At 41.3% G+C, this 27188-nt stretch overlaps 2 protein-coding genes across 4 annotated transcripts in view; one reads left to right on the top strand and one right to left on the bottom strand.

The window, feature by feature from the left end:
* Positions 1 to 2176, top strand: part of LOC140908810 (kinesin-like protein KIF28) — a 62415-nt gene extending 60239 nt beyond the window's left edge. The window contains exon 23 of the mRNA XM_073336682.1: positions 2027 to 2176. Coding sequence (XP_073192783.1) covers positions 2027 to 2176 — 150 coding nt within the window. The remainder of the gene's footprint in view (positions 1 to 2026) is intronic.
* SCCPDH (saccharopine dehydrogenase (putative)) lies at positions 1996 to 22228 on the bottom strand. Of its 3 annotated transcripts, none has more exons than XM_073338315.1 (12): positions 21918 to 22226; positions 20148 to 20260; positions 19004 to 19084; positions 16698 to 16827; positions 14931 to 14980; positions 14286 to 14416; positions 13549 to 13666; positions 11379 to 11498; positions 11238 to 11294; positions 9939 to 10050; positions 4629 to 4710; positions 1996 to 3369 (listed from the first exon to the last, which is right to left on the bottom strand). In XM_073338315.1, the coding sequence occupies exons 1-12, from the start codon at positions 22123 to 22125 to the stop codon at positions 3264 to 3266; spliced, it is 1308 nt and encodes a 435-aa protein (XP_073194416.1). In that variant the 5' UTR covers positions 22126 to 22226; the 3' UTR covers positions 1996 to 3263. The 3 variants fall into 3 exon arrangements, with proteins under 3 accessions (XP_073194416.1, XP_073194417.1, XP_073194418.1); XM_073338316.1 differs by having other exon boundaries at positions 3279 to 3369; positions 9893 to 10050; positions 21918 to 22227; XM_073338317.1 differs by lacking the exons at positions 1996 to 3369; positions 4629 to 4710 and adding an exon at positions 8190 to 8633 and having other exon boundaries at positions 21918 to 22228.
* Positions 22229 to 27188: the final 4960 nt, after the last annotated feature.

The following is a 27188-nucleotide window of genomic DNA, read 5'->3' as shown; positions in this document are numbered from 1 at the left end:
TTGAAAACTGGCAATTGGCAGGATCACCCCTTTTTTACATCTCCTGTTTCTGTCAATGGCAGCTGCTACCAACAGTGATTGCCTGATGCTTCTAGGCTTCCCTGACCTCCTCCTCCTCCTCCTTATCAAGGCCACAACAACTGCTGTTACTGCTCACTTGCCTAAGCTCCTCCACTCAAGGGCCCACAACTCCCAGCTCCTTGCCAGCCACAGGTTTGTAGCTGTCTTACTCTGCCTACAGTAAGGCTTGGATGCAGAGTGCATTCCCTCGGGCTGCTCAGTTAACCTTGTGTGGTTGCTCCTTCTCAGTTCTTCATAACTAGTTATGTGTACATCACATCTTACCTACACCTTCTATAGCAACTATAAGAGTCTCTGCAAGTAAATAGGGGAGGGGAATACAATATCTGTGTTATCACAAGGTTGAAGATCAAGATAGGTAGATCGCTACTTGCTCTGGCAGCACTGTGTACCTTACAGCAGCTTAATCAAGATTCTGGGCTACTCCAGGTGTGAGTAAGCAAACTCATGTCACTTCATTGTGACTCAGTAATTATTCATTTTACATGTACTGTACTTCAGCACAACATTAGGAATAAAACAGGGGTGACCTGAAATGGGTAGGAGGGGGTGTGGGGCCTTTTTTACTACTTTGATATTTTTGTGTGTATATTTACATTAAAAAACAGTCTGTTATGGACTTTAGTTGTTGAGAATGGAAAGAAGCATTAGACTAAGTTTTTTTTTTCCAATCTGAACTGAGGAAAAATCTTTGCCTTCTAAGTCTTTCGCATTAAATGTAACTTAAATCACCCATAGAGTCTAACAGGGTAGACGAGCTGAATTTCTAACGTAAGAAATCTTTTAGACCTTTGTTATACATTCTGAAACAAGAACACCAAACTCTGAAGGGGACAAAACACAGATGTAGCAACTACCAGCCTGTTACTAGTTCAACTCCTTGCAAATAACTATCAGTAATTTCTCTTACATTTGATCCTAATCCTCAGTGTTCTATCTGCAGAAGGAGCAGTAATTTCATTTTGTTTTTTAAATTATAGTTGCTCAAATGCTGAGGACCCATGCAGACTAGGATACAAAGATGTTTTGCAGTCTGAACAGGAGAGTTCAGAAGTAGGCATTTTGTATAATAGGAATTAAATGTGTATTGCTATATGGAAAACTATTACTATATCCATGTACAGGAGCCTTTGGTAGTGGGGTTGGCATTATAATAAAGCAAATGATCACTTCTCCATTTTAAAGTTTGTTCTGTAGGAACAGACACTGTAAAAGGGAGTCATTTAATCTTTTCTGCTCATAGAATAAAAATGTATGATGAGGGGAAAACAGGCATAGTACAAGTCATTTGTTTTCAAAATGCAGTGCATAGAAGTTGTTAGGTCATTAGTACCAGTGTGACAGGGTACCAAAGGAAAATATACATACAAGTCTGTACCTATTTTGACCAAATGTGTGAGGTTTTTTTTCTATTTCTTGTAGAAACAGGTTGGTACAGTGTTTTGATATTAAATGTATTTGTCAGGAGCCTATTTTGGCGATAAAGAACTAGTAGAAATGCACTTGCTCTACATCACTGCTATTAATTTGTGTGCGTAAACTGATCTTTATTTGGGGGAGGAGGTGTGAAAGTAGTGCAATCTGGAGATCCCTGGAGAGATGAAAAGCATTGCATAGCTTCAACACCACTCACTGCTGCTGATTCTAGCTTGAGGACCTGTTCTGCTCTCCTACTTACCTTTCCCAACTCTGTGTGCTATTTTTGTTCAACAGGCAACACCACTGCTACTATGAATCCATCTCTAGCTTTCAATTTAACTGTGATTTGTCCCATCCTTTCTGCTTTAGAGAGAATTTAGTGGTGTTTTAACTATTACCTGCTATTTTTTAGTTATTGCCTTAATCACCACCATGCCACTCTAAGACATCCATGAGGAAAAGATATATAAAATAGCATGCACACTGAGTCCAATATGTACTCATTCATTTTATTGGTCTTTTGCAGGAAGAAGATAACCTTCAGATGCTACATCTTTTTACAGAGAGACAATCACACATGTTGAAGGATTTTGGGGAGCAGCTTGAATCTAGCATATGCAGATTGAAAAATGATGTTGCTCTTATAGTTAAAAAGAAGAGAGAAAGCATAGCATAAGCAGTTCTTAAGCAATAGTGACTTAATTACTTATTAACTTTGCAGTCTGCCATTTGTAGGTGGATAGCTAAACCACAACCTTAAAGCATAAAGAGTTAGGCTTAGCTTAATCCATACTTGGTGGAAGACCAAGCAGCTCAGCTTTCTTGTTTAATTACCCAGATAATTTGTACAAAGACTTCAATTTTAGAATGTGGTAATTTTCACTGCTGTAGGTCACATATTGTACTATACACAAAGACAGACCAAAGCTGCTTGCTTGTCATACTAAATCGTCAAAATTCAGGTTACAAAAGTATTTCCTTCCACATCTCTAGAATCACATGAATAAGATTTATACTATGAAGCGCCTATCCTCATAGCTTCTGCACTCACATAACATGTAAGTTAATTTGTTAGCCTTGTTTGACCTGCATTAACAACTGTCTTTATCTTAATTACTCCATCTACTCCTAATGTGTTCTTGTTTTTCAGTTTACACTAGGGAAGTCTAGCTCCGTATTTCTAGGAGTTAAGCCCATTACAGCAAGTTATGGAGAATTACAAGAAGTTGAGGCCAGTCTTGTTTTTATAAGTACCAAATCATACAAAATGACCACAGCACAAATAAGTGATCCCTTCCCCTAAACAGTCATAAATAATGGCTTGATTAGCTAAGGCACTTGTTATCCAGGCCCTTCAGTGGTAAATGGAGTTAATCCCTTGACTGACAGATAACTAGAACCTACCCTTATGCTAGCTGAAAGCTCTCCAACTACTGCCCCCGATTTACCAATACCTATTAAAATGATCAGCCCTAAAACACACATGCATCCCATTAACCTCTTTCAGCTCATATTTATACAGGATTAATTTTTGACATCTAAATAGATGCTGAAGCAGTAATTTCTCTAACCACATAGTTTAGGAGTATTAATCTCTTTACATCAGCTGGTTCACTACACAAAATGCTACAATCCTTTTTTATACCATTGTTAGCAACAATACAACTGATTTGTAAATGTTTTTATTCGGTTTTAAATCTGAATAAGCTCTTAGTATGTTAGTTCATGCAAGTGTAGTTTTCCTTGGAATTAATTTTGAAACTTCAGGCTTCTGACTTGCTAATAACAGAGAACTCAATGCCATGTTTGTTCAGCCGATCAATCAGTTTTGTTTTAGAGAAAGCAGCTCCTGGAGTATATACGCCACCTCTGTTAAATGAATTACAAAATAGGTCAAATGTATCTAATTTGAGTACTTAATTATCAATTATCCCCTGACTACCAAAGATACAACCATTTGTCTTAACTACAGTATTGCTTATGCTTGTGAATTAATTGAGAGTCTCAGAATTTTGGTGCCTGCAACAGGAGCTCTTGTGATGATGCAAGCTCATTTTGGGGATTTTACAGCCAAGGCAACCTATGGCACTCATGCCAGAGGCAGCCTGTGAGCTGATTTTCAGTGGCACTCACACTTCTTAAACATTTTAAAAACCTTATTTACTTTCCATACAACAATAGTTTAGTTATATATTAGACTATTACTGGCCCACAAAACCTGAAATTAGAGTGAATAAATGAAGACTTGGCACACCACTTCTGAAAGGTTGCCAACCCCTGGTCTAAGGACACAAACCTGCCCTTACCCCTGCTTTCATGGATGGACTATCTCTATAGCAGAGAGGGGTCTCAAAGCAACAGGAGGCAGGGAAATGCTGCTGCATCAGGGTCCTGGACCCAGTAGTAGTTCTTCAGCGATTCCCTCTGCTTCTTGCTGCCCCAGGACCCTTGATGCTAATCCATCCATGAAGGCAGGGATCACTGACAAGTTATCTCCTGCACGCTCTCACACAGAGCTCTACCAGCATGGCCAGCCCTGAAGCACTTCAAAAGGTAACTTTTTTGTATAGAAGTGATTTATTTTGATAGCTATATAAATATTTAAAATCTCAATGGCCCAAATAACCAAAAATTAATTGTAATTATGCTTCTGCCCAGGATGCAGCAGTAGCTTTTCTTCTACTACACCTCCTTTGTGCCAGCCAGAGAAGCAGCCCCAAGGTAGGAGGGGGAAGACTAATTAAAAATTAAAAAGCTAGTTGTCCACATTTCTAATTACAGAAGACAAGACAAATAATTTAGCTGATAATATTTTATGCAGTTATCAGAATTAAAGTGATTTAAAATTGTGAGGATTGGTTATTACAAATAATTATGCACTGAGTTATAGAAAGCTTTGCTTGGCTTGGGGTTTTTCCAGAACTTAATAAGGTGGTTGATTTTGTGAAGACACAGCTCACATCAATCTCTGTAGAAAAAAATTGGATAACTCTATACACAAGGAGCATACTGTGTGTTTCCTGGATATTCGTTTTCCAGCTCCATTTTAAATGCACAGAGAACTAGGGGGTTAAAAAGAGCCCCTGTCTGAATGCACACATACAGTACATAGGAAAATAAAGACTCACTGTTTAGGAAGAGAACTTGCATCCTTTAGCAGCGCTACACCTGCCTGAACCATTGCTACTGCCGTAGCAACATAGCCAGCATCTGCAAAACATGTGATAATGGAGTAGATCTCTATCTGTTGACCACCAGTAAGGTGTGTGACAGCTTGTTGAAGACTGATGTATATAATTAGATGAAATATAGAGCCCAAGGTGCTAACACAACCCAGTCACTGTTCAACATTAAACAGTTTTAAACATGGATCAGAGTTTAGTAGCAAGAGACCTCAGCTTGTTTAGTACCATGGGGGAAAAACAGCATTAAACATAATTTTAAACCTTTTATTAAAGATGAAGGAAACAGTTAAAGCATTTGAATTGTAAAGTATTAAGTAAGGCTTTCATTTTAACAACAGTTCATGCTCCTTTTCCAGTTGAGAGAATATTTAAAGGAAAAACCCTTGTTTGGCAGACAGATGGTAATAACTGACTTTTTGCAGGAGAAAAAGTTAGTTTAGAGACTGATGCTGCTGTTGAAGTCAGGTCCTATTTCCTCAGTGTTTGGGATTCAGCTGGAGCTGTAGAGGGGGTGGTGTCATCTGGGTCCCTTTCTCTGACCAGTACATCCCTCACATCCCAGGAGACTGTGGGAGGTGGCAGCTACATGGTGAGGCTTGCTCTTAGCCAAGCTGTCTTTAAAGACCCACAAAGGAAACAGTGGGTAGAATAGCCCATCCTCATTATTTTGTCCACCAATTAGGCCTAGTTTCTGATACTAATTCTGGTTCACTGATTTCTGGTTCCATAGTTCTTGTTTAGCAGGCCTGATCTTAACACAGACCTTGAGTTATACCTGTAGACCTTTTTGTTTGTACTAATTCCATCTGTCTCCCTTTTGCAACTTTTCCTTTCAACATTTATTACTGTAAATTATTTTTACACTTACTTATGGGCTTTCATGTACATTTTACAGTTGAGCTCACAATTACTCTTGTAATAATTAGGCCTACAACTTTACCCTATCATTAAGACTGAAATCTAGGTGACTGATTTTGATGGTCTTGACTATGGGCCCATCCCTGTGGACTAAAAGTCTCCTTCTTGCAGGCTCCTGTGTAGAGAAGCAGCATGACTGGTAGATCTGGAGCTTCCTAGGATGAGCACATGGCACACAGACCATATTTAAGAGGCAGTGGTGAGGCCCTTCCATGTGCAATGTCAAGGTTCCTTCCCCACTCTGAACTCTAGGGTACAGATGTGGGGACCTGTATGAAAAACCCCCTAAGCTTAGGTTAAAACTTTCCCAAGGAACAAACTTTGCCTTGTCCTTGAACCATATGCTGCCACCATCAAGCGTTTTAAACAAAGAACAGGGAAAGAGCCAACTTAGAGAGACGTCTTCCCCCAAAATATCCCCCCAAGCCCTAAAACCCCTTTCCTGGGGAAGGCTTGATAAGAATCCTTACCAATTTGTACAGGTGAACACAGACCCAAACCATTGGATCTTAAGAACAATGAAAAATCAATCAGGTTCTTAAAAGAAGAATTTTAATTAAAGAAAAGGTAAAAGAATCACCTCTATGAAATCAGGATGGGAAATACCTTACAGGATAATCATATTCAAAACATAGAGAATCCCTCTAGGCAAAACCTTAAGTTACAAAAAGACACAAAAACAGGAATATACATTCCATCCAGCACAGCTTATTTTACCAGCCATTAAACAAAAGGAAATCTAACACATTTTTAGCTAGATTACTTACTAACTTAACAGAAGTTCTGAGGCTGCCTTCCTGATCTGTTCCCAGCAAAAGCATCACACAGACAGACAAACCCTTTGTTCTCCCTCTGTCCCCCGCCCCCCAGATTTGAAAGTATCTTGTCCTCTCATTGGTCATTTGGATCAGGTGCCAGCTAGGTTACCTTAGCTTCTTAACCCTTTACAGGTGAAAGGATTTTGCTTCTGGTCAGGAAGGATTTTATAGCACTGTATACAGAAAAGTGGTTACCCTTCCTTTTATATTTATGACATGCAGTAAGGACTTGCAGGAAAGAGATGACAACACACACACAGAAAAGGTGAGATGAGACTCAGGGAAGGTACATCTCAGGACTTTGTTCTTTTCAAAGATTTGTAACTCTCAGCTGCAAAGAAGTTACCTGTATTCCTTGCTTTCCTCCCAAGTTGTCCCAAAATAAATTAAACTAGAAGCCCAGAGTGACCATAGGCCAGCTGGGAGTTCTGAGGCACTGGTTTCAGAGTCTAGGGCAGCTAGATCCCACATCCCAAGTAAGGGCATCAGACAAAATCTCTGTACCTAGGAGTGAGCACTAGAGTCCCTTACTGTCAACCGCAGTCAACTTTGAAGTACATGGGACCCAGCAGTTGGGTCCAATTTCTATAGACTGATGACTATACAGTAAGGCATGAGGCCAATTTGTAACAATCACAGAAGTACTCTCTCTTCACATCACTTTTAGCTGCTTAGTCTCTCACTTCCTAGGTGGAATATCAGAAACTGAATCAATTTACATAAGTAGTACTGTTGTAATACACCTCTACCTCAATACAACGCAACCCGATATAACGCGGGTTCGCATAAAACACAGTAAAGCTCCGACACGCTGCTCTGAGCGGCATGTTAAGGGTGCTGGGCCAGGGCCAAGGGGTTGAATAAGGGGCAGAGGGTCTTGGGGGGCAGTCAGGGGTTCCTCCCCCCTCCCCAGGTCTGGGAGGCAGCTGTGGGGGGGCACTTTTGGGGGTCCTGCAGTCCCAAGTGGCCCAGGGGATTAGCGGGCGGGCCAGGAGCAGCCCACTCCGCTTCCCTCACCCAGCTGTGTCGCTCTGGGGACAGGGCTTGGGGGAAGGGAATCCCCCCCGCACTCACCAGCAGCCACAGAAGCAGAGCAGCCCAGCCCCAGCCCGCTCCACTCCTCCCACTCCCAGCCACAGCGCTCTGCTTCCCGCCCCAGATGAGTGCAGGACCTTTCCCCAACCTCCCCCACAGCGACACAGCTAAGGCCAGGCAAGGAAAGCGGAGCAGGCTGGGGCTGCATCACTCCACTTCCCGCCAAAGGTGAGTACGGGGGATGTCCTTTCCCCAACCTCCCCGCACTCACCAGCAGCAGTAAGTGGAGCACTGCAGCTGGGAGGTGGAGGAGTGGAGCGGGCTGGGGCCATGTTGCTCCGCTTCCCACCGCTGCCGGTGAGTGCCTGTCATGGGGCGAGGAGTGTGGATGGGGTCGGAGCAGTCAGGAGACAGGGAGCAGGGGGGTTGGGGTTCTGGGGGTGATTAGGGACAGGGGTCTCTGGAGGGGGTGGTCAGGGAACAAGGGGGGAGGGAAAGCAAGTTCAATATAACACGGTCAGATTATTTGCATCCCAAGGACTGCATTGTATCGGGGTAGAGGTGTAATTAGGCCTACAAATATACTTTAATGGTGAGCTCAACTGTGACATATGAGTAAAAGTTCATAAAATGTCACAATAAGCCATAAACAACATATATTGATGGAAAAAGATGCCTAAAGGAGACAGACTGAATTAATAAAAACAAAAAGGCCTACTGATATAACTCAAGGATAGCGTTAATATCATGCCGGGTGGGACTGAAAATCAAAATGTATTGTTCTGGAAGTAGGCCTAACTAGTGGACAATATATGGGGACGGGTTATTCCACCCATCACGCCTTTTTTGGAGGGGGAAGGAGAAATCAAGAAGCAGCTGTGACAACAAGAGCTGCAGAGAGACTTGCCATCATGGCTTCCACCCCCACTGTCTCATGGGACACCAGGATCTGCCATAACACACAACAAGGCCTTCATCTTCCCGCTCCAGAGAGGGACCCAGATAACATCACCTCCTCCTGCTTCCTCAATCCATCTACCACCTGGGATAAAAGACTTTTTCTTTTACAAACACCATGTGTACCTTTTTCCTTTCCCTTCACATGTCTTCTCTTGTCTGTCTTCTTTTTCCTTCTGTCTTAATAAGAGTCTGGTATAGACTATATTTTGCAGCACTGCTGTAAGATTGTAACCAAGAGGCAGTTAAAACCTGTACAAGTTTGCCAGGTCCTAGAGTGGCCGATAAGACCATGTGCAATAGTACTTTTCCAGTAGTGAGAATGGAAGTGAGTCAACACTAGAGAGAAGCTGTATTTTCTATTTTTGCTGTTCTTTTTTGTGTGTGTGTGTTTTGTTTTTAGGAAATGGGATTGGATTTAAGAACAGCAACAGCCCAACTAACTTCCCCCACCCCAAAGACAGTTATTACTACCTAAACACTGTCAAAGGGGGATGGGGAGTCCTTCTTTAAAACATTTGAGCTAGAGGGAAAGGGAGCAAGGCATGTTCCTAAAATAAAAGCCTTAACTGTTTTTTTCCTTCTTATCTATACCTTTAATAAAGGATTAAAAATATTTCTAATGATGTGTTTGCTATGATGCTAAGCAGGTTAAGGTCTCTCTATACCAAACCCTTATTTAACATTAGACAGTGACAGGGTCATATAACAACTTTAACTCTTTGTGCCCATTATATTCCATCAAAATTAACAACAGTACACAGGTTTCAGAGTAACAGCCGTGTTAGTCTGTATTCGCAAAAAGAAAAGGAGTACTTGTGGCACCTTAGAGACTAACCCATTTATTTGAGCATAAGCTTTCATGAGCTACAGCTCACTTCATCGGATGCCTACTGTAGAAAGCGTAGAAGATCTTTTTATATACACACAAAGCATGAAAAAATACCTCCTCCCACCCCACTCTCCTGCTGGTAATAGCTTATCTAAAGTGACCACTCTCCTTACAATGTGTATGATAATCAAGGTGGACCAGAAAGCTTATGCTCAAATAAATGGGTTAGTCTCTAAGGTGCCACAAGTACTCCTTTTCTTTTTGCGAACAGTACACAGGCACTCTTCCCAAAAAATCATGGAAAAGTAGCTTGTTAGTAGCAATGGCTGTGTTGAGCCTTGGAATAACCATAGAGTGAGATGCAATTAGTGTTGAAATTCCAGGTTGCTATATGAAATGGAAGTCCTCCGTAAGTTAAGGTAGTAAGCTAATTTTTTTAATTGTAGTAGTGTTATTTACATCTGGTGGTTTCATTTCTCCAGTTTAACTTCTTGCTTACGTAACACCCGCAAGCAGATTTCCTTCCAACATCACTGCCTCTTTAGAACAGCTGGCAACTATACAATGGCTTCCAGCTTTAGTCAAATACTCTTTACAATGCTAAAAATAATGGTCAGTAGAAGAGGGGTACATGACAAACAGCTGACCTTGGATTTTTAAGATGGCCATAATAAAGCATTCTGGCTTCTTTACCTGGTCCTTTCACTTGAGTGCAGATTTTTACATTTGGTTTGCCCTGTTGTGGATCTTGGCCCTCACAGTATCCCTCACCAAAAAATGTCATTGTAAAGGATGATCCATCTATCTGCAATGCAGAAAACAAGAAGTGCATTCATTTACAGAGTAGCCATTTCTTTATGTAATACAACAATTTGTATCTAGAAAGCATACTTCATCTTTTATACCTTTTCATAACAATATATATTACACCAACAACTTTTCTAGTCTCTCAGCCCAGATTAACTAACTTGGGCTGTGGGTTAAAAATAGCAAGTGTAGATATTTCGGCTCTAAAACCTTCCTTGAAGGATTTAAGAGCCTAGGCTCCAGCCCGAATGCCTACATTGCAATTTTTAGCCCCAAGAGCTCAAGTCAGTTAACTCAGGCACTGAGGGCTTGGCTACACTTGCAAGTTAGACCGCATTAAAGCAGCCTCAGACCCTAACTCATGACCCGTCCACACTGGCAAGGCACTTCGAGCGCCTGGACTCTGCAGCTGGAGCGCTGCTGGTAATCCACCTCCACGAGAAGCTTAACGCTTGCTGCACCTTGGCTGAAACACCCCAGCGTCAGTGTGAATGAAGTGTTGCATTACTGTACTGCGATCGGCCTCTGAAAACATCCCATAATCCCCTTAAGTCAAGTGGCCACTCTTGTCATTGTTTTGGAATTGGCTGCAGGAATGTGGATATGCCCTTTCAAAGCACCGTTTCCGACAGCTGGCATGCTTATCTGCTCTAGGACAAAGCAACCACTACTGTGGAATATTGCTTGCTGTGAGTGTGAGAGAGAGAGACAGGCGCGCACGTGTGTGCATGGGGGAGGGGTGTGCTGCTGTCTGAACTTACAAGACAGCATGCTGACATGCTCTCAGCCCCCCAAAAACCCACTCTCCGCCCCCATACACACAACACACACACACCCCGCCCCATTTGAAAAGCATGTTGCAGCCACTTGCATCCTAGTATAGCTTCCACAATGCACTGCTCTCTGTGGCACTGCAAGAGCTGCCAATGTGGCCACGCCAGTGCACTTGAATCGGATAGTGTGAACACACTGCAGCACTTTCCCTACTGAGCTCTCTGAGGGCTGGTTTAATTCACAGCGCTCTACATCTGCAAGTGTAGCCATGTCCTAAAGTCTCTACCATGGGTTTTTTATTGCAGTGTAGACACACCCCTAAGTGGCAGACTCTAGACTCTTGCTCTGTAATTTGCATAATAAAAGCAAACACCAAAATGCTGTATAACTGGGGATGAAAAATTAAATTACCTGCTTTTGTGTTGGTCCTTTCTTTGTAAAATGTCCACTAGAGAAAAATTCTGGGTACTGCAGAAGAAAACCCAAAACTAAATTAGAAAAAGCAACTGGCCAGCATGTCTGAAATGTTAAAAAATGAAAAACAATACTTACTTTTGTCAGGAGATTTCTTCCAAAGCTAAACTTCACAAGAAGAAAAAATAAAAGGCCAGCAAACATCAGCTTAATAACAGATGCAATACCACCCACTGTTGCATAAGCTGCATACTGCACCTAACGGAACACAAAATGATAATTTTTCAGTAAAAGATTTACATAATAATTACTCGCCTCTCAGCTCTTATCTAAGACAAAAAAAACTATTCCACTGTGCTGATGTCGAAAGATATTCCACAGCATAAAAATTCTGAAGAACCTTCAAACAACTTTTAGGATTGGCCTACACTACAAAGTTAGGTCACTTAAGTACTGTACATCACCCAAGGCTGTGAAAAATTTCACACGTTATGCAACATAGTGAAGCTTCCCTAAGCCTTGGTATAGGCACTGCTAGGTCAACAGAAGAGATGTTTCCATTGATCTAACTACTGCTTCTCAGAGACGTGGATTTAGTACAGCAACAGAAGGACCCATTCCATCGCCATACAAAGTATCTACACTAGAAATGCTGCAGTTGTGCTGCTGTAACATTTCTGATATACGCATACACTCAGTTCCGACCATCTCTGACTAATGCTGCATTTTCAGTATTCACAGTGAGTACAAAAAATAAGGGGAGAATAACTATAATTTTGTGGTGCAAGCTGTAGAGAGGGGATACGATAAACAGAACAGCACAGAACAGATCTTAAGCCAGACACACATTACTTTTCTTCCTCCTTTAAAACTACATTTCCCATCTTTTTTTGCCTCAACACAAGCAAAACTAACTTTGTTTTAAATGATTCAAGAGACTGCTGGTACTCATCTCCTGTTGAGAAAAATGTGTAAAGCTCAGTACCCACGCACTGTGAACATAGAGCATTTCTCACCTTAATGCTGCCCTCAATCTGCACACCCAAATCCCACAGACATCAATAAAAACACCAGGTGCAGATCAAGAGTGGCATTACCCCCTGATCACAATCTACTTGCTACGCTACACAGACCTGACAGTTTTGGGGGCAGGGAGTAGGGAATGAAATGACAGTATTCCTTAATGCACAGAGGAAACCATTATAAGATGTTAAACTAGAAAAGAGGCTATTTTTAGGAGTGTTTAATGCTGTAAGTAATGTTAAAATAATAAAGATCTATGCATAATATGGATCAGTATCTAATCTTAACAGATGTTTAAAATAGTGCAGAATCACATGGAATGAGCTAGAGTCAAAGTTTGTTACATTTTATGTTTGTAATATGGGCTAACCGCCTAAACCTCTGGGCATAAATTACTTCATAATTAGAATGAAAATTATTAACTATATATAGGTCCAACACTTGACTCTGTCCAAAAAACAACAGAAATAAACTTAAAGTTGCTCCAGTACTTCTCTAAAGAGCATAAACAATATTGTAAAACTGGGTGAAGCAGTTGGGTTATAAGTGAAACACTCTTCAGCCTTCCTCCAGCAAAAACCTGAAGTAGAAGATTAACTTTACCCTACTTTCCAAGGTGAGCAAACACCTACTCTAATGAACTGACAAGAGAGGCGAGTTCCAGGGTCAAGAACTTCTAATGAGAAAACCCTTCCCACAAAGTTTGAGTTTAAGAACTTGTTCATCTCTATCTCATCTGTATGGAAGATATATAAAGAGAAGCATTCTTAGATAGCCACAGTACAGACCCTATAGGGATTTATAGGTTAACTGTAACTTAATCTGCGCTCAAAAGCAAAGAGGAGGCCATTGCAGCGTACAGAGTTCTTGTTTTATGTACTGTACAACATGGCTCACAACACTAAGATGACAAGCTGCAAAGAGCATGTTAAGTAGTTTAGCCTACAGTTGACAAGATTCATGAAGAAATGGCATTAGGTCCACACCTGAAAGATGGTACCCTGCTAGCAAAGCACAGACTGCAGGGTGGGAAAGGGTTAAAAAAAAAAAAAAAACTAGGACACCACAGCCAGCTGAGATTCCAGGAGCAAATGAGGCTCCCACAAGATCTTTGACTGAAGCTTAGTAAGAGAAAAGACAATGTGTTTGTCCCTTCTCTAGCAACCCTAAATCTGTAGCCAGTCTAGTCTGAAGATAGTTGATTTGAAGAGATGCTTCATGCCACTGAAAGCGCTACAAAGAACACAACAGAACACTGATTTTATAAACATAAAAGCAAACTTACAGGTGTTTCTTGCAAATCTGTGTGCAAATACCGTTGAGTTCGTTTTACAACAGAGACGTCTGATCCCATGAATGGAATGGAGTACTCTCTGAATTCCTGACTGTAAAACACTAGTCCTCTGAAGGCAAAAGAAACATTCATTAATATTTTCCATCACTTTCAGTAATGTCACTTGTATTGCTATTCTTTTCAAAACTTAGTAAGTTGTAAAACTGACTTACAATTGTAAGAACTTGGACAAAAATAGAGCATTTTCCTTAAGCATTCTTACCCCATACTCTCTCTTTCCTTTGGGTTTAAGTAATAAATAATCCAAAAACCTGAGCCAAATTTATCCCTACCACAAACCAAAGTCAATTGCATTACCAAGGGATGAATTTGACTTACTCCCTGTTTTTGTCCTTTTTGTCCTTCCATAGCAGTAATAGCTTTTGAAATGTGATTAAGTTGGTAAATCTAGGATCAAAAGGTACTCCTAACAGTTTCTCTAATAAAGCTTTCAGTACAGGTGATGTTACAAAAAAACCCAATCAATTTTGATGCATTTCCCCCTTATTGTACCTTATATTGAAATATCAGATACATTAAGCCTTTATTTAAACAAGTTATTCCTCCAATTTTACCAGACAGGAAACATTCCTTCTTTTAGAAATTTATATTAAAATATAATATAATTATAAAGCTTTAGGGGAAAGATTAAAACAAAACAAAGTTCTGGTCTTAAAAGTTTCTCCTACCTTCTTTTTAGTTTTGCACCAATGATTGGGAGAGGTTTGTGTCCTATCTGTTTTCGAAGCTTCCTCAAATTGTCTTGATCTGCAAGGCCATGAATAGCTGACTTCCAGGTTCCATCATGGATACTGTAACCCTAGTGAAATACCATGAAACTAACTATTCCATTATCTAAAATCCTGACCTAATGTTTAATCCAGCCTGGGGAAACTCTTTCTTTATTACTACTTTTAACATTTCTCATACTATGTCTACGTGCACGACCAGCTGCATTAAAAAAATATATCGGCACTGGCACTGCTGACAGCAGCTCAGGTTATGTATTTTGCACATGTTTTCCCTGCCAACTCTTTACAAATGAGCATTGCTATGATAAATGTTTTTTATCAGAAGACTAGTTCTCAGTCACATCAAGACCAATACAATTATTTTTCATCACTACCACAAAGGGCTGGCATCTAGCTTGTTCCATGGTCCGATGTAGCTTCATGGCAGTTTTGCAAAGCTACTGCAAAGGATATGATATTTTGATTATGGGTAAAAAATATTTATTTGGTTAGCTGATGTCTCACAAACTTCGTAATTTTCATATTATGTATTCTTGTGGCTAATAAGTATGCAATTTCAGAAGACAATATAAACAAACTAACCTCAGGTCCAGATTTCACAGTCAGGAAACTTTCAACTGCAGTTAGGGTACCTTTAATGGGGGAAAAAGTGAATAAAAAAAAGGTAGCTCATAGCATATGCAGTCATACAGTAGTTCACCCACCGAGGGACACATCCAGATTGTCAGAGGACTCATATCACTAGCAGAGAAGGAAGAGTAAAGTAAGACTCCAGTATTGAAGTACTTTATCTCCAAGGAAAATAAACTAGTAAGATTGTGAGCCAAGGTTATTTTACTCACATTGAGTACCACAGGCGAAGTGCTTTTATGAGTGTGTATGGTATTATCCTCACTCACTAGCTCCCATCCTTGTTTTATATAAAGAAAGGACAGCTCAGTAATTAAAAAAAGGGAAAAGACAACATCAAGGCCCAAAGCATTTTTCGCCTTTGTTTTGACATTAAGCATTATGTAGGCTATTGAAACTTAGAAATGAAGTCACAAAATTTGGTAGCCCTTTTGAGTGCCATACTATAAATCAACTTGTTCCACTGCACCTAACTTATTGTATATATTTTACATTTTGCTAAGTAGTTCAATTTTCTGTAATGAACAGCAAAACAAATTTTCTCTCCCAAACCTAGTTTACTGTCTGCTATATCTTAAAGCCAAGATACCACCTTTTAAAAATGTATAAAAAAGTATCCCCACCTGATTGACTCTTACTAATATTATAAAGTATTTTGAGCTGTATGGGCAATATCAGTACCCTGTCAGAAACATATTCCTCCCCCATCCCCAAGGTCCTTGGTATTGCCCAAACAGACCCCAAGACCATTAAACAACATCAGAAAGAGAAAAGAGGAAGAACAAATGTCAAGAAAAACTCCCATATATTAGTACACTCATTTTTCTCGCTAATCAAACTGCTAAATACAGATTCATTTTTATTAAAGTGAAAATTAGTATACTAAGATGTTAAGGAAAATCCTTTTAGCTAATAGCAATTATGACAGTAGATATGTGCGCATATATTTTCAAGATAATTAGTGTGGGGCCACTTAAGTAATTGTGTTGACACTTTAAAGGAAGGTCACAATGAAAGGTATTCAGTATACTAAATGCAATTCTGCTGGACACAGAATCCATAACTGAGAGTGGGGTCAACTTACAGCTGAAATGACTTTAGTCATTTCAGCCTAGCTTCTACACATTTGTCCTTCTTAAAGACAAAATAGTGACAGTCGAACACTGACAGAAAGAGTATATGATGGTTCCAACATCTACTGCTATCTCTCTCATAAGCAATAAAAAAAGGTTACGATTATTTCACGGAATTTGTGACTTCCAGAGACCTCCGTGACATTTTCTGCCCTGGGGCTGGAATGGTCAGCAGGCAACCCCACAGCTCTCATCCGCTGCTGGCAGGCCCGCAGCAGCTCCTAACAGTCAGGCAACAAGGGGACTCCGGATTCCCAGCCCCTGTGGGTGGCGAGGGGGAGACCCCCCTGCAGCTGCCCAGAAGCTGTGGGGGCACAAGAGAATAAGAGCTCCCAGCCACTGTGGGTGCTGGACCTTCCTCCCTCCCCATTTTGTCAGGGATATTTTTAGTACAAATCAAGTACAGGTCAGAAGCTTCAGTGAATTTTTGTTTATTGCCCATGACCTGTCCGTGATTTTTACTAAAAATATCTGTGACAAAATCTGAGCCTTAGCAATAAACACATGACAAACAAGCCAGGATCAAGGATTGTGAATCTCAGCCCAACATAACTATCAAGATAAAGGTCACACTTAGATAAATCACCTTTCAAATTGTCTCTGGTGTATAAGACTCCCATATCTGCTGGAACAGAGTCAAAGCCACTGCTTCCAACGACATATACCCCCTTTTCTGCAGCTTTATCATTATATTTCAGATACATTCCTTCCAGAAACTGAAAAATATTAAATACAAACATTTTAAGACAAATAATCCTGGACTGTGGTGTAATCTGAACTTCAAGGAAACATGCTAAATTAACTAAATTCTAACTTTAACCATAACACAGAGAGAACCTCCTCCTTTTTGGGTTCATTTAGAAAGGAGCCTTACATCACCACGTGCAGGTCAACAGACAGTGCTGCTGAAAAACCTCCAGCTCCGGCACACATGCGCATCCACATTTGGAATACATATAGAGACCATCACTCAAAGTAGTACGGTTTATATTCTAAATAAAATAAAGTGTGGTAGAGGTCTCACTTACAAGTCTATTTATTCATAAAACTCCACATCATACACATATGGTCTTATAACACAAGTCCCACCTGGTGGTAACAGTATAGCAGTAGTCCACACGTATCTATTTACAGTATTCAATGTTCTTTAGTCATAACATATTCACAGCATCTTTGTGTAAAGTATAAGACAATCAAGACATGTATCTTGGACATTGAAAACGAACAGCTCAACTGAAAAGCCACTCACACAGAAACACTTAACTTCACAGTAATGAAATATTTTAAATCCGGTCTTTCAGTGAAAGTTATGTTTGTTCTCTTTCCTGTGGAAGACACAGTGTTACATTCTGGCCACCCCCTAAGGCCAGTGACTAATTCTGCATAATTATGCTTTCCTCATTTTCCTTTACACAAATACCACAAAGAAAATTATGAGCCATTAAGAGCTAATATCACTAACCAGCAGAACATTTTATCATTTTGAATTATAGAACCATCAGACTGGAAGAGGCCTTGAGAGGTCTCCTGAACTCAAGGCAGGACTAAGTATTATCAGACCATCCCTGACAGGTGTTTGTCCAACCTGCTCTTAAAAATCTCCAATGACAGAGATTCTACAACCTCCCTAGGCAATTTATTCCAGTCCTAAACTACCATGACGGCTAGGGATTTTTTCAAGTGAGATTTTAAGCCCCAAACCAGCAAAATATTTAATCATGTGTTTAACTGTAAGCACAGGAGTAGTCCTGCTGAAGTAAATGGGACTACTCATGTGCTTAACTTTAAGAACATTCCTAAATGTTCTGTTGAATTGCGGCCTAAAATCTCACTTGATTTTATTTTTTAAAGCATCATTACTCTGGTAAGACAGAACTGTACAAACTATAATTTATTTTAAGGGAGCAGAACAAGAGAGAAAAGAATCACCTTTACTATTTATTTATCTATCCTCTTATCTATCCACATCTGATCAGCCATATTTCACATTAATAGCATCTTTATCATCTCCAAGTTCTGGAAGATTATATACATATACCGAGTCACTGAAATGCAGAAGCTGGCATCTTTTAGGTACATATTACATTGCTCAATTTGGGAGGGAGGGAGCATTTTAATCAAGATCATCAGACCAAATACCTACTCTTAAAAATAGTGTACATGGAATGTTTAATGCACACACACACAGCAGAAAGGAATTCCATTTTAAAGATCTCTTCTAAAACAATTCCATGAGTCAACTCTACCAAGATTTTAACCTTAATCTCCAGCAAGATTAGGTATTTCACATATGTAGCATAGACCATTAACCCATCTTATAGAAAAGTTACAATCTATGTCTAGGGGACCTACCAGAAGATATGACATTTTACTAATTTTGAATTTTCAAGATTTCCCAAATGATTTAGCTAAAATCATTTCTAAAGTAGAATTTAGCCTCCTAAATCACTTGAGCACTTTTGAAAGTTGTACTCAGTATTATTAATCAGCACTTCTGTATGTACTCAAAGCATTTTATACACATGAACTAATCCTTACAACACCCCTGTGAAGTAGGAAAACAAGTGTTTAATATTCCTATTTTATGATTTGGAAAATAATGCAAGAGTTGAAACCCCCAGATGACATCACATTCAAGGCTGAGATTTAAAATTCATGAGTTCCTGATTTTCAGTCCCACACTGTTTCTAATGACTCTTGACTAAGAGTAAGAAAGGGAAACTAAGAACATATTTAAAATCACAGCTTAGAGACTGGAAAATATTTTTCCTGTTCAGGAATATCAGTGAGAACTAAAGATGTGACCCAAATATATTCAATAAAACGGTCTTTACTAAATTATTCATCTGATGTTTTCAAGCGGTAATTCATTCGTTTGTTCATGCCACATACCTGAGGTTCTCCACTGATGTCAACACAACTTGTGCCATTATCAACACAAGCTTTCACTACTGGCTCTCCAAAAAACCTGTACTATAAACAGAAAAGGAAGCTATTTATCTTACTTGGCAAATGTGCAATAAAACAATTTTACAGACAGATTTGCTAAATCATCACAGTAGGTTAGGCATTACCATTTGTTAGGATATGTCAACAAAATGTAACAGAGTTTGCCCTATGCTGACCTAAAATTCTTGAACTCATTCTTTGGAGGAATTTAAAGGGAAACCATCAACTTGAAATTTAATTGGTTATCTAAAAGACAAACACTTCAAAGTACTTTCAGGCACTACATCTATTTCAGATTCCTCAGCCAGTTTTTGTGGATTTATATTACATATTTCAATTAAAATGTTCTCATCTATTTCAGATTCCTCAGCCAGTTTTTGTGGATTTATATTACATATTTCAATTAAGATGTTCTCTCTTCTATTGCTGTGTGAGTCTCACACAGCAATAAACAAGGAAAATTAATTACACTGGGGAAACATTCAAAGTCAATACACACCTGAAGTGCTGTCAAAACAGAAAAACTGTTTTCTTTAATCTTTCAGCTGTAGACATCGGTGTGGTTACTACTGTCTGAAAAATGTTTAGCTATTATAGTTGTCTGATAGTTGCTAGTATCCCTTTAAATTTTCAGGTGCAGAATTCCCTCTGCCAACTCATCCACAGTAGATCAAAGGGCAAGAGCTGGAAGATAGGTGTTGCCAAGACGCGTAGAATGGAGGAGTAGAGCACATGATAAATCTAAATTTGTTTTATTATTGTTTTGCATTAATACTAAAGTAGATAAAATTGTCTTTACTGGTTTTATTTTCTAAACAAAACACATGCAATTATGGTGCAATACTTCACGTGCAATAAGCAGCCATTCCAAATTTACTGTCCGAAGCAGCAGCACAATCTCATTAATATTTATTTATTCCAGAAACTATATTTAATTTTTAGAGTTTCGCAGCTCATGTTTTGACTTTAAAAGGCAGCATACTCAGTTATTACATGTTTACAGTATACCAACGCCTTTTGTCTGTAACAGCATATGAATTGCTTGTTTGTCCATTTTGTTTCTGATACTTAGAAGACTGATACTTACTGGGCCTACACAGTTGAGAACAACAGCTGCCTGTTTAGCCATATCAGCAAGGGAGGATGGGTCACTGACATCACAGAGTATTATGCCAACTTCTGACTTTAGCTCTGGTTTTCCTGAGAATCGAAAGAAGTGTACAAGAGGAGCCTGGTACTATCAGGTTACTATCCTCATCAAATTTACTAGCTCTTTCTTTTAACTACCATTCTTATTTATGGTATGAATAGAAACAAGGATAGGAAGGAAACGGGACCCTTTTCCAGCACATTAACAAACTAGGACTTCTCCCTCCATTTTGTGGGGCAGAGGAAGATTAAACCCCAGTGGTGTCAGAGGTAAACACCAGCAACACCCTGTGTAACCTCACAACAGTTGCAAGGGATCTTGGCCTGATTAATGGGGCCAGTAGACTATGACTATTATTACAAATAATAATAATTGCTATCACAGTTGCTCCCAAAGGCCCCAAACACAGATGACAAGGCCACCCCATTCCAGCAGGGCTGCCCAAATCTTATTGACTGCTCAGCAGCCTGTGGCGACCGATCTCCCAGATCCCCACTCCATCCACAGGAGCTTGAAGGAGGGCTCCCCCAACATTTGTGCCCAGATGCCCCTTCCATCCAAAGTGTTAGGAGTTAAAGGAGATTGAAACAGGAAAAAGAGCTCTTGAGGCCCCAGCCACCAGTGGAGAGGGGCATGGGACACTGGTATCTGCATGGGGGGAGAGGGAAATGAGGAGCCATTGGGGAAGTGACATTGCCATCCCTGTAGGGAATTACTGCTATGCCCACAAGGGGAAGGGGGGGGAGGTTGGGTAGGGGCCAGGCCATGCGGGGGGAACTGCTACCACCACAGGGGGAAGGGGACCAGGCAGGGCCATGTGGGCTGTGTGTGCTGATATCACCACAGGGGAAGGGGTGACTGGGCAGGGCCATAAGGGGAGATACTGATATCACCACAGGAGAAAGGGGGAACCCACGCAGGGCCATGAGGGATTTTGCTACAACCACAGACAGAAGGGGTGACCCAGCAGGCCCATGAGGGAGAGGGGGCGCGATGCTGATATCACCACAGAGAGAAGGGCTGCCTGGGCAGGGCCATGTAGGGAGAGGCCAGGCAGGGGGTGCTGCTATCACCACAGGGGTCGGGGTGACCCGCCAGGGTGGTGGGGGAAGGGGGGGGCCCAGGTAGGACCACTGGGCCCGGGGGGGGGGGGGAACCAAGCAGGGCCAAGGGGGCGGGTGCTGCTATCACCACAAGGGGAAGGGGGGGGCTGGACAGGACCATGGCGGGGGGGGGAGGGGCCAGGCAGAGCCATGTGGGGGGAGGGTGATACTATCACCACAGGAGGAAGGGGGGCCTGGACACAGCCATGGCGGGGCGGGGGGGGAGTGGAGGGGGGGAAAGGGCCAGGCAGAGCCACAGGCAGGGAGGATGACACTATCACCACAGGGGGAACGGGGGGGCTGGGCAGGGCTATGGGGGAGGGGGCGGGTACTGCTGTCACCACAGGGGAAGGGGGGGGGGCAGGGCTATGGGCGGAGGAGTACCGGGCAGGGCTATGGGGGGGAGCAGGTACTGCTATCACCACAGGGCCATGGGGGAAGGCCAGACAGGACCACGGGCAGGGAGGGGGATACTATCACCACAGGGGAAGGGGGGGCCGGGCAGGGCTATGGGGGGGGAGCATTACGGGGGGAAGTGAAAAGCCGGGGTCCCCCGTTTGTTTAGCCCCCGTCAGGCCTCCGCCCTCCTCTTCCCTTCCCTTACCCAACCTCTCAGCCGCCTTGTCCAACACCCCCTCCAGCTTGTCCCGGCTCCTGCCGGCCACGGCCCAGCGCAGCGAGCCCCGCAGTTCATCCCCGGCCGCCACCCGCGCCACCTCCTCCGCCACGAAGTGGCCCGTGAAGCCCGAGGCCCCGAACACCACCAGCTCGTAGGGCCTCCCGGCCGCCGCCGCCCCGCCGTGGGTCGCCATAGAGACAGAGGGCGCGCGAGCAGCTGAAGCTGGCGCGAGCTGCTCCGGGACTGCGAACGGTGGGCGCGCGACCCAACGCCAGCCCGCAACGAGCCACAGGAAAGGAATCACGTGACCCCCCGCCCACTGCAGCCCCGCCCCTTCCGTGGATTTCCGAATTTCCGGACGCCGCCCAAATTTTCCCCTGAATGCAGCCCATAAAGTGAGCGGCAGCTCAGGAAAGCTTCTGCTCAGATACGTTTGTTAGTCTCCAAGGTGCCACAAGTCCTCCCTTCTCTAGTCAAGCAAAGTGACTGCTCAGGCTGTAGGCGAAATAATTTCAATTTCAGTAGCTTTATTGTTAAGAGGAAGGATGGTTTTGTGTTTGAGTGCCTGATCTTGCATCTCTGAGAACAATTTGAGTCCTAGCTAGAGCAGAGACTGAGGAGATTAGGTTGTTAGGATATAGATATTCAGGCCTGTCTGTAAAGGCCTATACGCCAAGAATTTAGGTGTATTCTTATCACTTAGCTAATAATAGAGGTATACAAGAAAGGATCTGTGTAAGGGCCTTTTCTCACTGTGACAGTCTGAGGCCCTGTTCTTAGGCTCAGGCCTTTGGCTAAGCGGCAGAGGCAGCCATAAGCTAGGAAGCGACCGGTCCCATCCTCACATTCCAAACTAGTCAACATGGGGCTGTTAGGAAGGTGATCTGATCTATCACCTCCACAGAAAGGGAAGAGCCTAGAAGATGTAAAAGGAAATTTAGGTTGATAGTTTTCTGTCTGGTAAGAACTCACTTATCAATAGACACAGCTGGGAAACCCTTATGTCTTTATAGTTGTGAAATCCTCACTTCTGTATCGTTTTGTCATTATAGTTCCCACTTTGCTATTGTTTATTGGCATGGTCTCTGTCTGGTTCTGTGATTGTTTCTGTCTACTGTATAATTAATTTTGCTGGGTGTAATCTAATTAAGGTGGGGGATATAATTGGTTAGCTAATCATGTTACAATATGTTAGGATTGGTTAGGTAAGTTTCAGTAGAATGACTGGTTAAGGTATAGCTAAAACTATTACTATATAAATTAGGGGCAAACAGGAAGTAAGTTGGGATTTGAAAATAAGGAAAAAAGAACTTGGATTTAAGCTTGCTGGAAGTTCACCCCAATAAACATCGAATTGTTTACACCTTCAGACTTTGGGTATTGTTGCTCTCTGTTCATGCCAGAAGGACCAGGGAAGTGGGAGAGTGAAGAAATAAGCCCCCTAACATAGGTGTATAGTTCCTGCTCTGCCACAGGGTTGCTAGAGGACTGGAGTGAACAAGGGCTTGGAAGCTGGGAGGCCTTGAATGACTTCTGTTATTGTCTGGCTGCAAGTTGCACACATCATATGATTATTTCTGATTGTATCTTCCTCCACTTACCCCACTTACTTGTCTCATCCAACTTTTATATCTTGTCTTGTCTTTTAAACTGTAAACAGTTTAGGGCAGGATCTGTTATTTATGTTTGTACAGTGCCCAGAACAATGTGGCCTGCTTTAGGCTTTTAGGCAATATAAATGTTCAGTGATGATCCTAGCTCTAACACTGACTCTTGAGTAAGACATAGGGTTGCCAACATTGTAGTTCAAATATAAGGAATTGTTTTCTCAGCACCCCACCCAATCATCATCATTAATAATAATAATACTACAAGGGACTCACTGACAGGGCCAATCAGAGTGGGGGCCCAGAAGAGTCTTTTAGCCTGGGCCTCAAGCTCAAAGGGGACCTCAAAGGAATTGCTTCAAGAAATACTCAAACTTGGACTCTGTGGGGTGCTTCCTAATATATCACAATTGCATTGCGTATTTTTGTCAGTTTGTCTGTATCAGTGGCTTCAGGTGAATGCACCTTCAATGTGTTGAAGCAGGTAAAGAACTATCACTGTTCAACTATGGGACAAGAGCGTTTGAATGGGCTTACCATGCTTAATATCAACTGTGACATTGCACGAAAGCTAGATTTTTCCTCAATAATTAGTGCATTTGCGCAGAAAAAGACAAGAAAAGCATTTGTTAAATAAAGAAATATTCAAAGTATGCCTCACACTTTTTTTTTGGTGCCTTATTTTGTTTTCATGTGTCATCATTTTTTATTTTTATTATGGCTAGGGACCTCAAAAGCTGGAAGTGGCCCGGGCCTCTCTGGACCTCCGAGAGGGCCTGCTCACTGACATTCACCAGAGGTATTTCTTGCTGCTTTTTCAACACTCAGCAGCTCCTGATCTAGTTGTACAAAAATGAAAAAATAAGGGACATCTTGTTATAAGGGATTGTTGGCAATCCTAAAAGACAACCTTTCTGCTCCGTTCCCTTATCTATAAAATGGGGATTATAATACCCACCTCTTGGGAGAGTTGTGTGTATTTATTTATATTTAAGTGCTTTCACCATCTAAAGGCTAAAGAATGCTAAGAATTATTCATGTAAAGCACTTTAGGACCCTTGGATGAAAGGCACTATAGATGTGCAAAATATTGTTATTATTCCAAGGGGAAAACTTTGGCTTCCTGGAATTAAGGTTAAAAGAAAGAAAGAAAGAAATCCTCGCTCTTCTCAGAAAAAAAATTAAGAAACAGTTGGAGTTTTATCTAGAAACAAAAAATATGGTAAGTTCAGAAATTTGAAATTAAAGTTCCCCTTAGGGGGGAAAAAAAAAAAAAGGACTAAAGAGCCTCTGGAAACACATCACTAAGATACATTTCTTGGTTGACTGACTTCAGATAAACATAACTGTACTCACCCCATTTTATTTTATTTACTGGAATTTTAGTTTAATTTCCAAACTTTGAACAGTTTTTTGTTTTGGAGAGACTTAAAATGGTCTTTCCTTAGATTTTTTCCCAACCTGAACCATAGGAAAAAAAATTTTTTGCCTCATGCTTCTTTACATTTTGAATAAATGTTTTAGAACTGTTTAGTGACAGAAGACTGCATGGAATTTGCAAGATGCATAGGGGTTCTAGCACAGTTCGCAAGACCCTGCTCTTCCCCATCTCGCCCAGGCCACTTCCTCCCACTGGACACCGAACCAGCCCCTTGGCTCCCTCACTCTCTCACTTCCATATTGCCTCTTCCCTACTTTAAATTCCCTGCCTGCCACTCCCAGGCAGAGTTTAGAAAGTTCACCACAGGACAATACATAGTCTATAGAAGTCTACATTGGGCATCAGCGATATACAGACTTCATAACATCCACAAGGAGCCATACGTACATTATGAAGTGTGCATTGTAGCTGGCAGCTCATGAAGCATGTAGGCAGGCAGGCAATATATGCAGTGATTATGTTCTTTGGTAAGTAAGTGTACATTAGTCCTCTCGATTGGGGAGTGCAAAACACTGCAGTACCCTAACTACTCTGAAACTACCTTTAATAATTTCTCCTCCCTAATACCTACACATTTAATTAATGGCATCAGTACTCAAAGACAATTAACCAAATGTGAAGTTTCTGTACCAAACTGTGTTGAGGTAAGCTGTTTAAAAAAATTAATTAAAAAAATATCTAAAAAGTGAGAGAGAAATTGCCTCACTTTTTAGAGCACCCTCTACACACTTATGGCTCCAAGCTGTCCTGTTAAATTGGAACCAGCTGATGTTGTTGACTTCCATGATTTTGCCTCATAATTCTGTCGACATCTGATATATGTCAAACTCCAGTACCCAGTACTAAATGATTATATGAGAATCTCAGCTTGCATTTTAAAAAGTTTCTAGCCTTCATGGTCGCAAAGCAAAGCTACAAAACATGACCCATAAAGGTGCAAAAACCAGAAGACAAATAAAAAGAACTTAAATTTTATTGTTTTGTAAAATCTCATGATTTTTGGCAAGACAACTCATGCTTTTAGAACACTTGAGGTTGGTAATACTGCAAACTTACCTGTCTGGAACCCTCTTACACCCCACTGTTCCAAAAAGCCTTGTGAAATTTCATTCAAATGCTCCAGAAAAATTTTATGCTGGATTAAATTCATGCCTGTGAAATTTCAGGCAGAAAGGTTTCTGCCTAGCAAATGTAAGGGGGGTGTCAAAATCTATTTTATAATCAGGATCCTAGAAATCTGTTTCTGTTTGCCAAAGAAAAAACACAGAATTTGTGCTTTTACAGAAAGTCTGGAAGGACTTGGGCTAACAGCCCCAGCCAGCAGGGCTCCCTCTGTCAGAGTTCATTTTAATTGTGGGAAACATTGATTTTTCTGGGAGTTTCTAATTGGAGAATTTGGGGGGAGGGAGGGGTTTAATCACAGGAAACTAGAATCCATGCTTATAATAGAAGGTTTGCTCCAATCTTAACTGGGGCAGAGGTTAGTTACTCTCCATTACTTAAGTGTTGCCTAACACAACTATAATAAATTAATATATGGGAAAGCAGTGGGTTGTAGAGTTGTTTATTAAGAGGTGAGCTGAGACATAAGTACAGATCCAGTGCCCAGTCCCTGCCTGCAAGGGAGGCTTCCTCGGTTTGGCTTCATCTTAAATTAGTTTTTAAAGCCTCACTTTCTGGAGATGAAGGATTTTGCTGTTTCTTTTATAACCTTGTATTTATATTTTAAAGAAGACATATCTTCTATAAGTACCAAAATCAGGGTTGCATTTCAAATTACAATGCAGCCTTGTGAGGAGTAAGAGGTGAACCAGGTGCAGGGCTTGAACTAATAGATTTGATGGATGTTCAATATACAAGAAAGAAGAGAGGCTGCATATCTGTAAATGTTTTACAATAAAACAACATTACTAGATTTCCCACTTCTGTTTCTTTTGTCCTCTCTCTCAAGAAATAGTTTGTCTTTTCCATTTAAAAAAATAGATTTTGCGGTAAATAATAATATATAATAAAACATCTAAAATCTCACTAATTTTTTGAAGTCTCTTTTACAAAAGAGAAGGTTACTCACCTTGCAGTAACTGAAGTTCTTAGAGATGCATGTCCCTGTGGGTGCTCCACTCAAGGTGACAGTGCGTCCCGGCGCCCTTGTCTTCAGTACCAGTGCCTGGCCAGGACACACGCACTCAGCTGCTGTCTCGCGGCATC

The sequence above is a fragment of the Lepidochelys kempii genome, chromosome 3 (assembly GCF_965140265.1).
Source record: "Lepidochelys kempii isolate rLepKem1 chromosome 3, rLepKem1.hap2, whole genome shotgun sequence".
NCBI classification, from domain to species: Eukaryota; Metazoa; Chordata; order Testudines; family Cheloniidae; genus Lepidochelys; species Lepidochelys kempii.
Note: the sequence above shows the minus strand (reverse complement) of the source record. Positions and strands in the feature narration are given on the sequence as shown.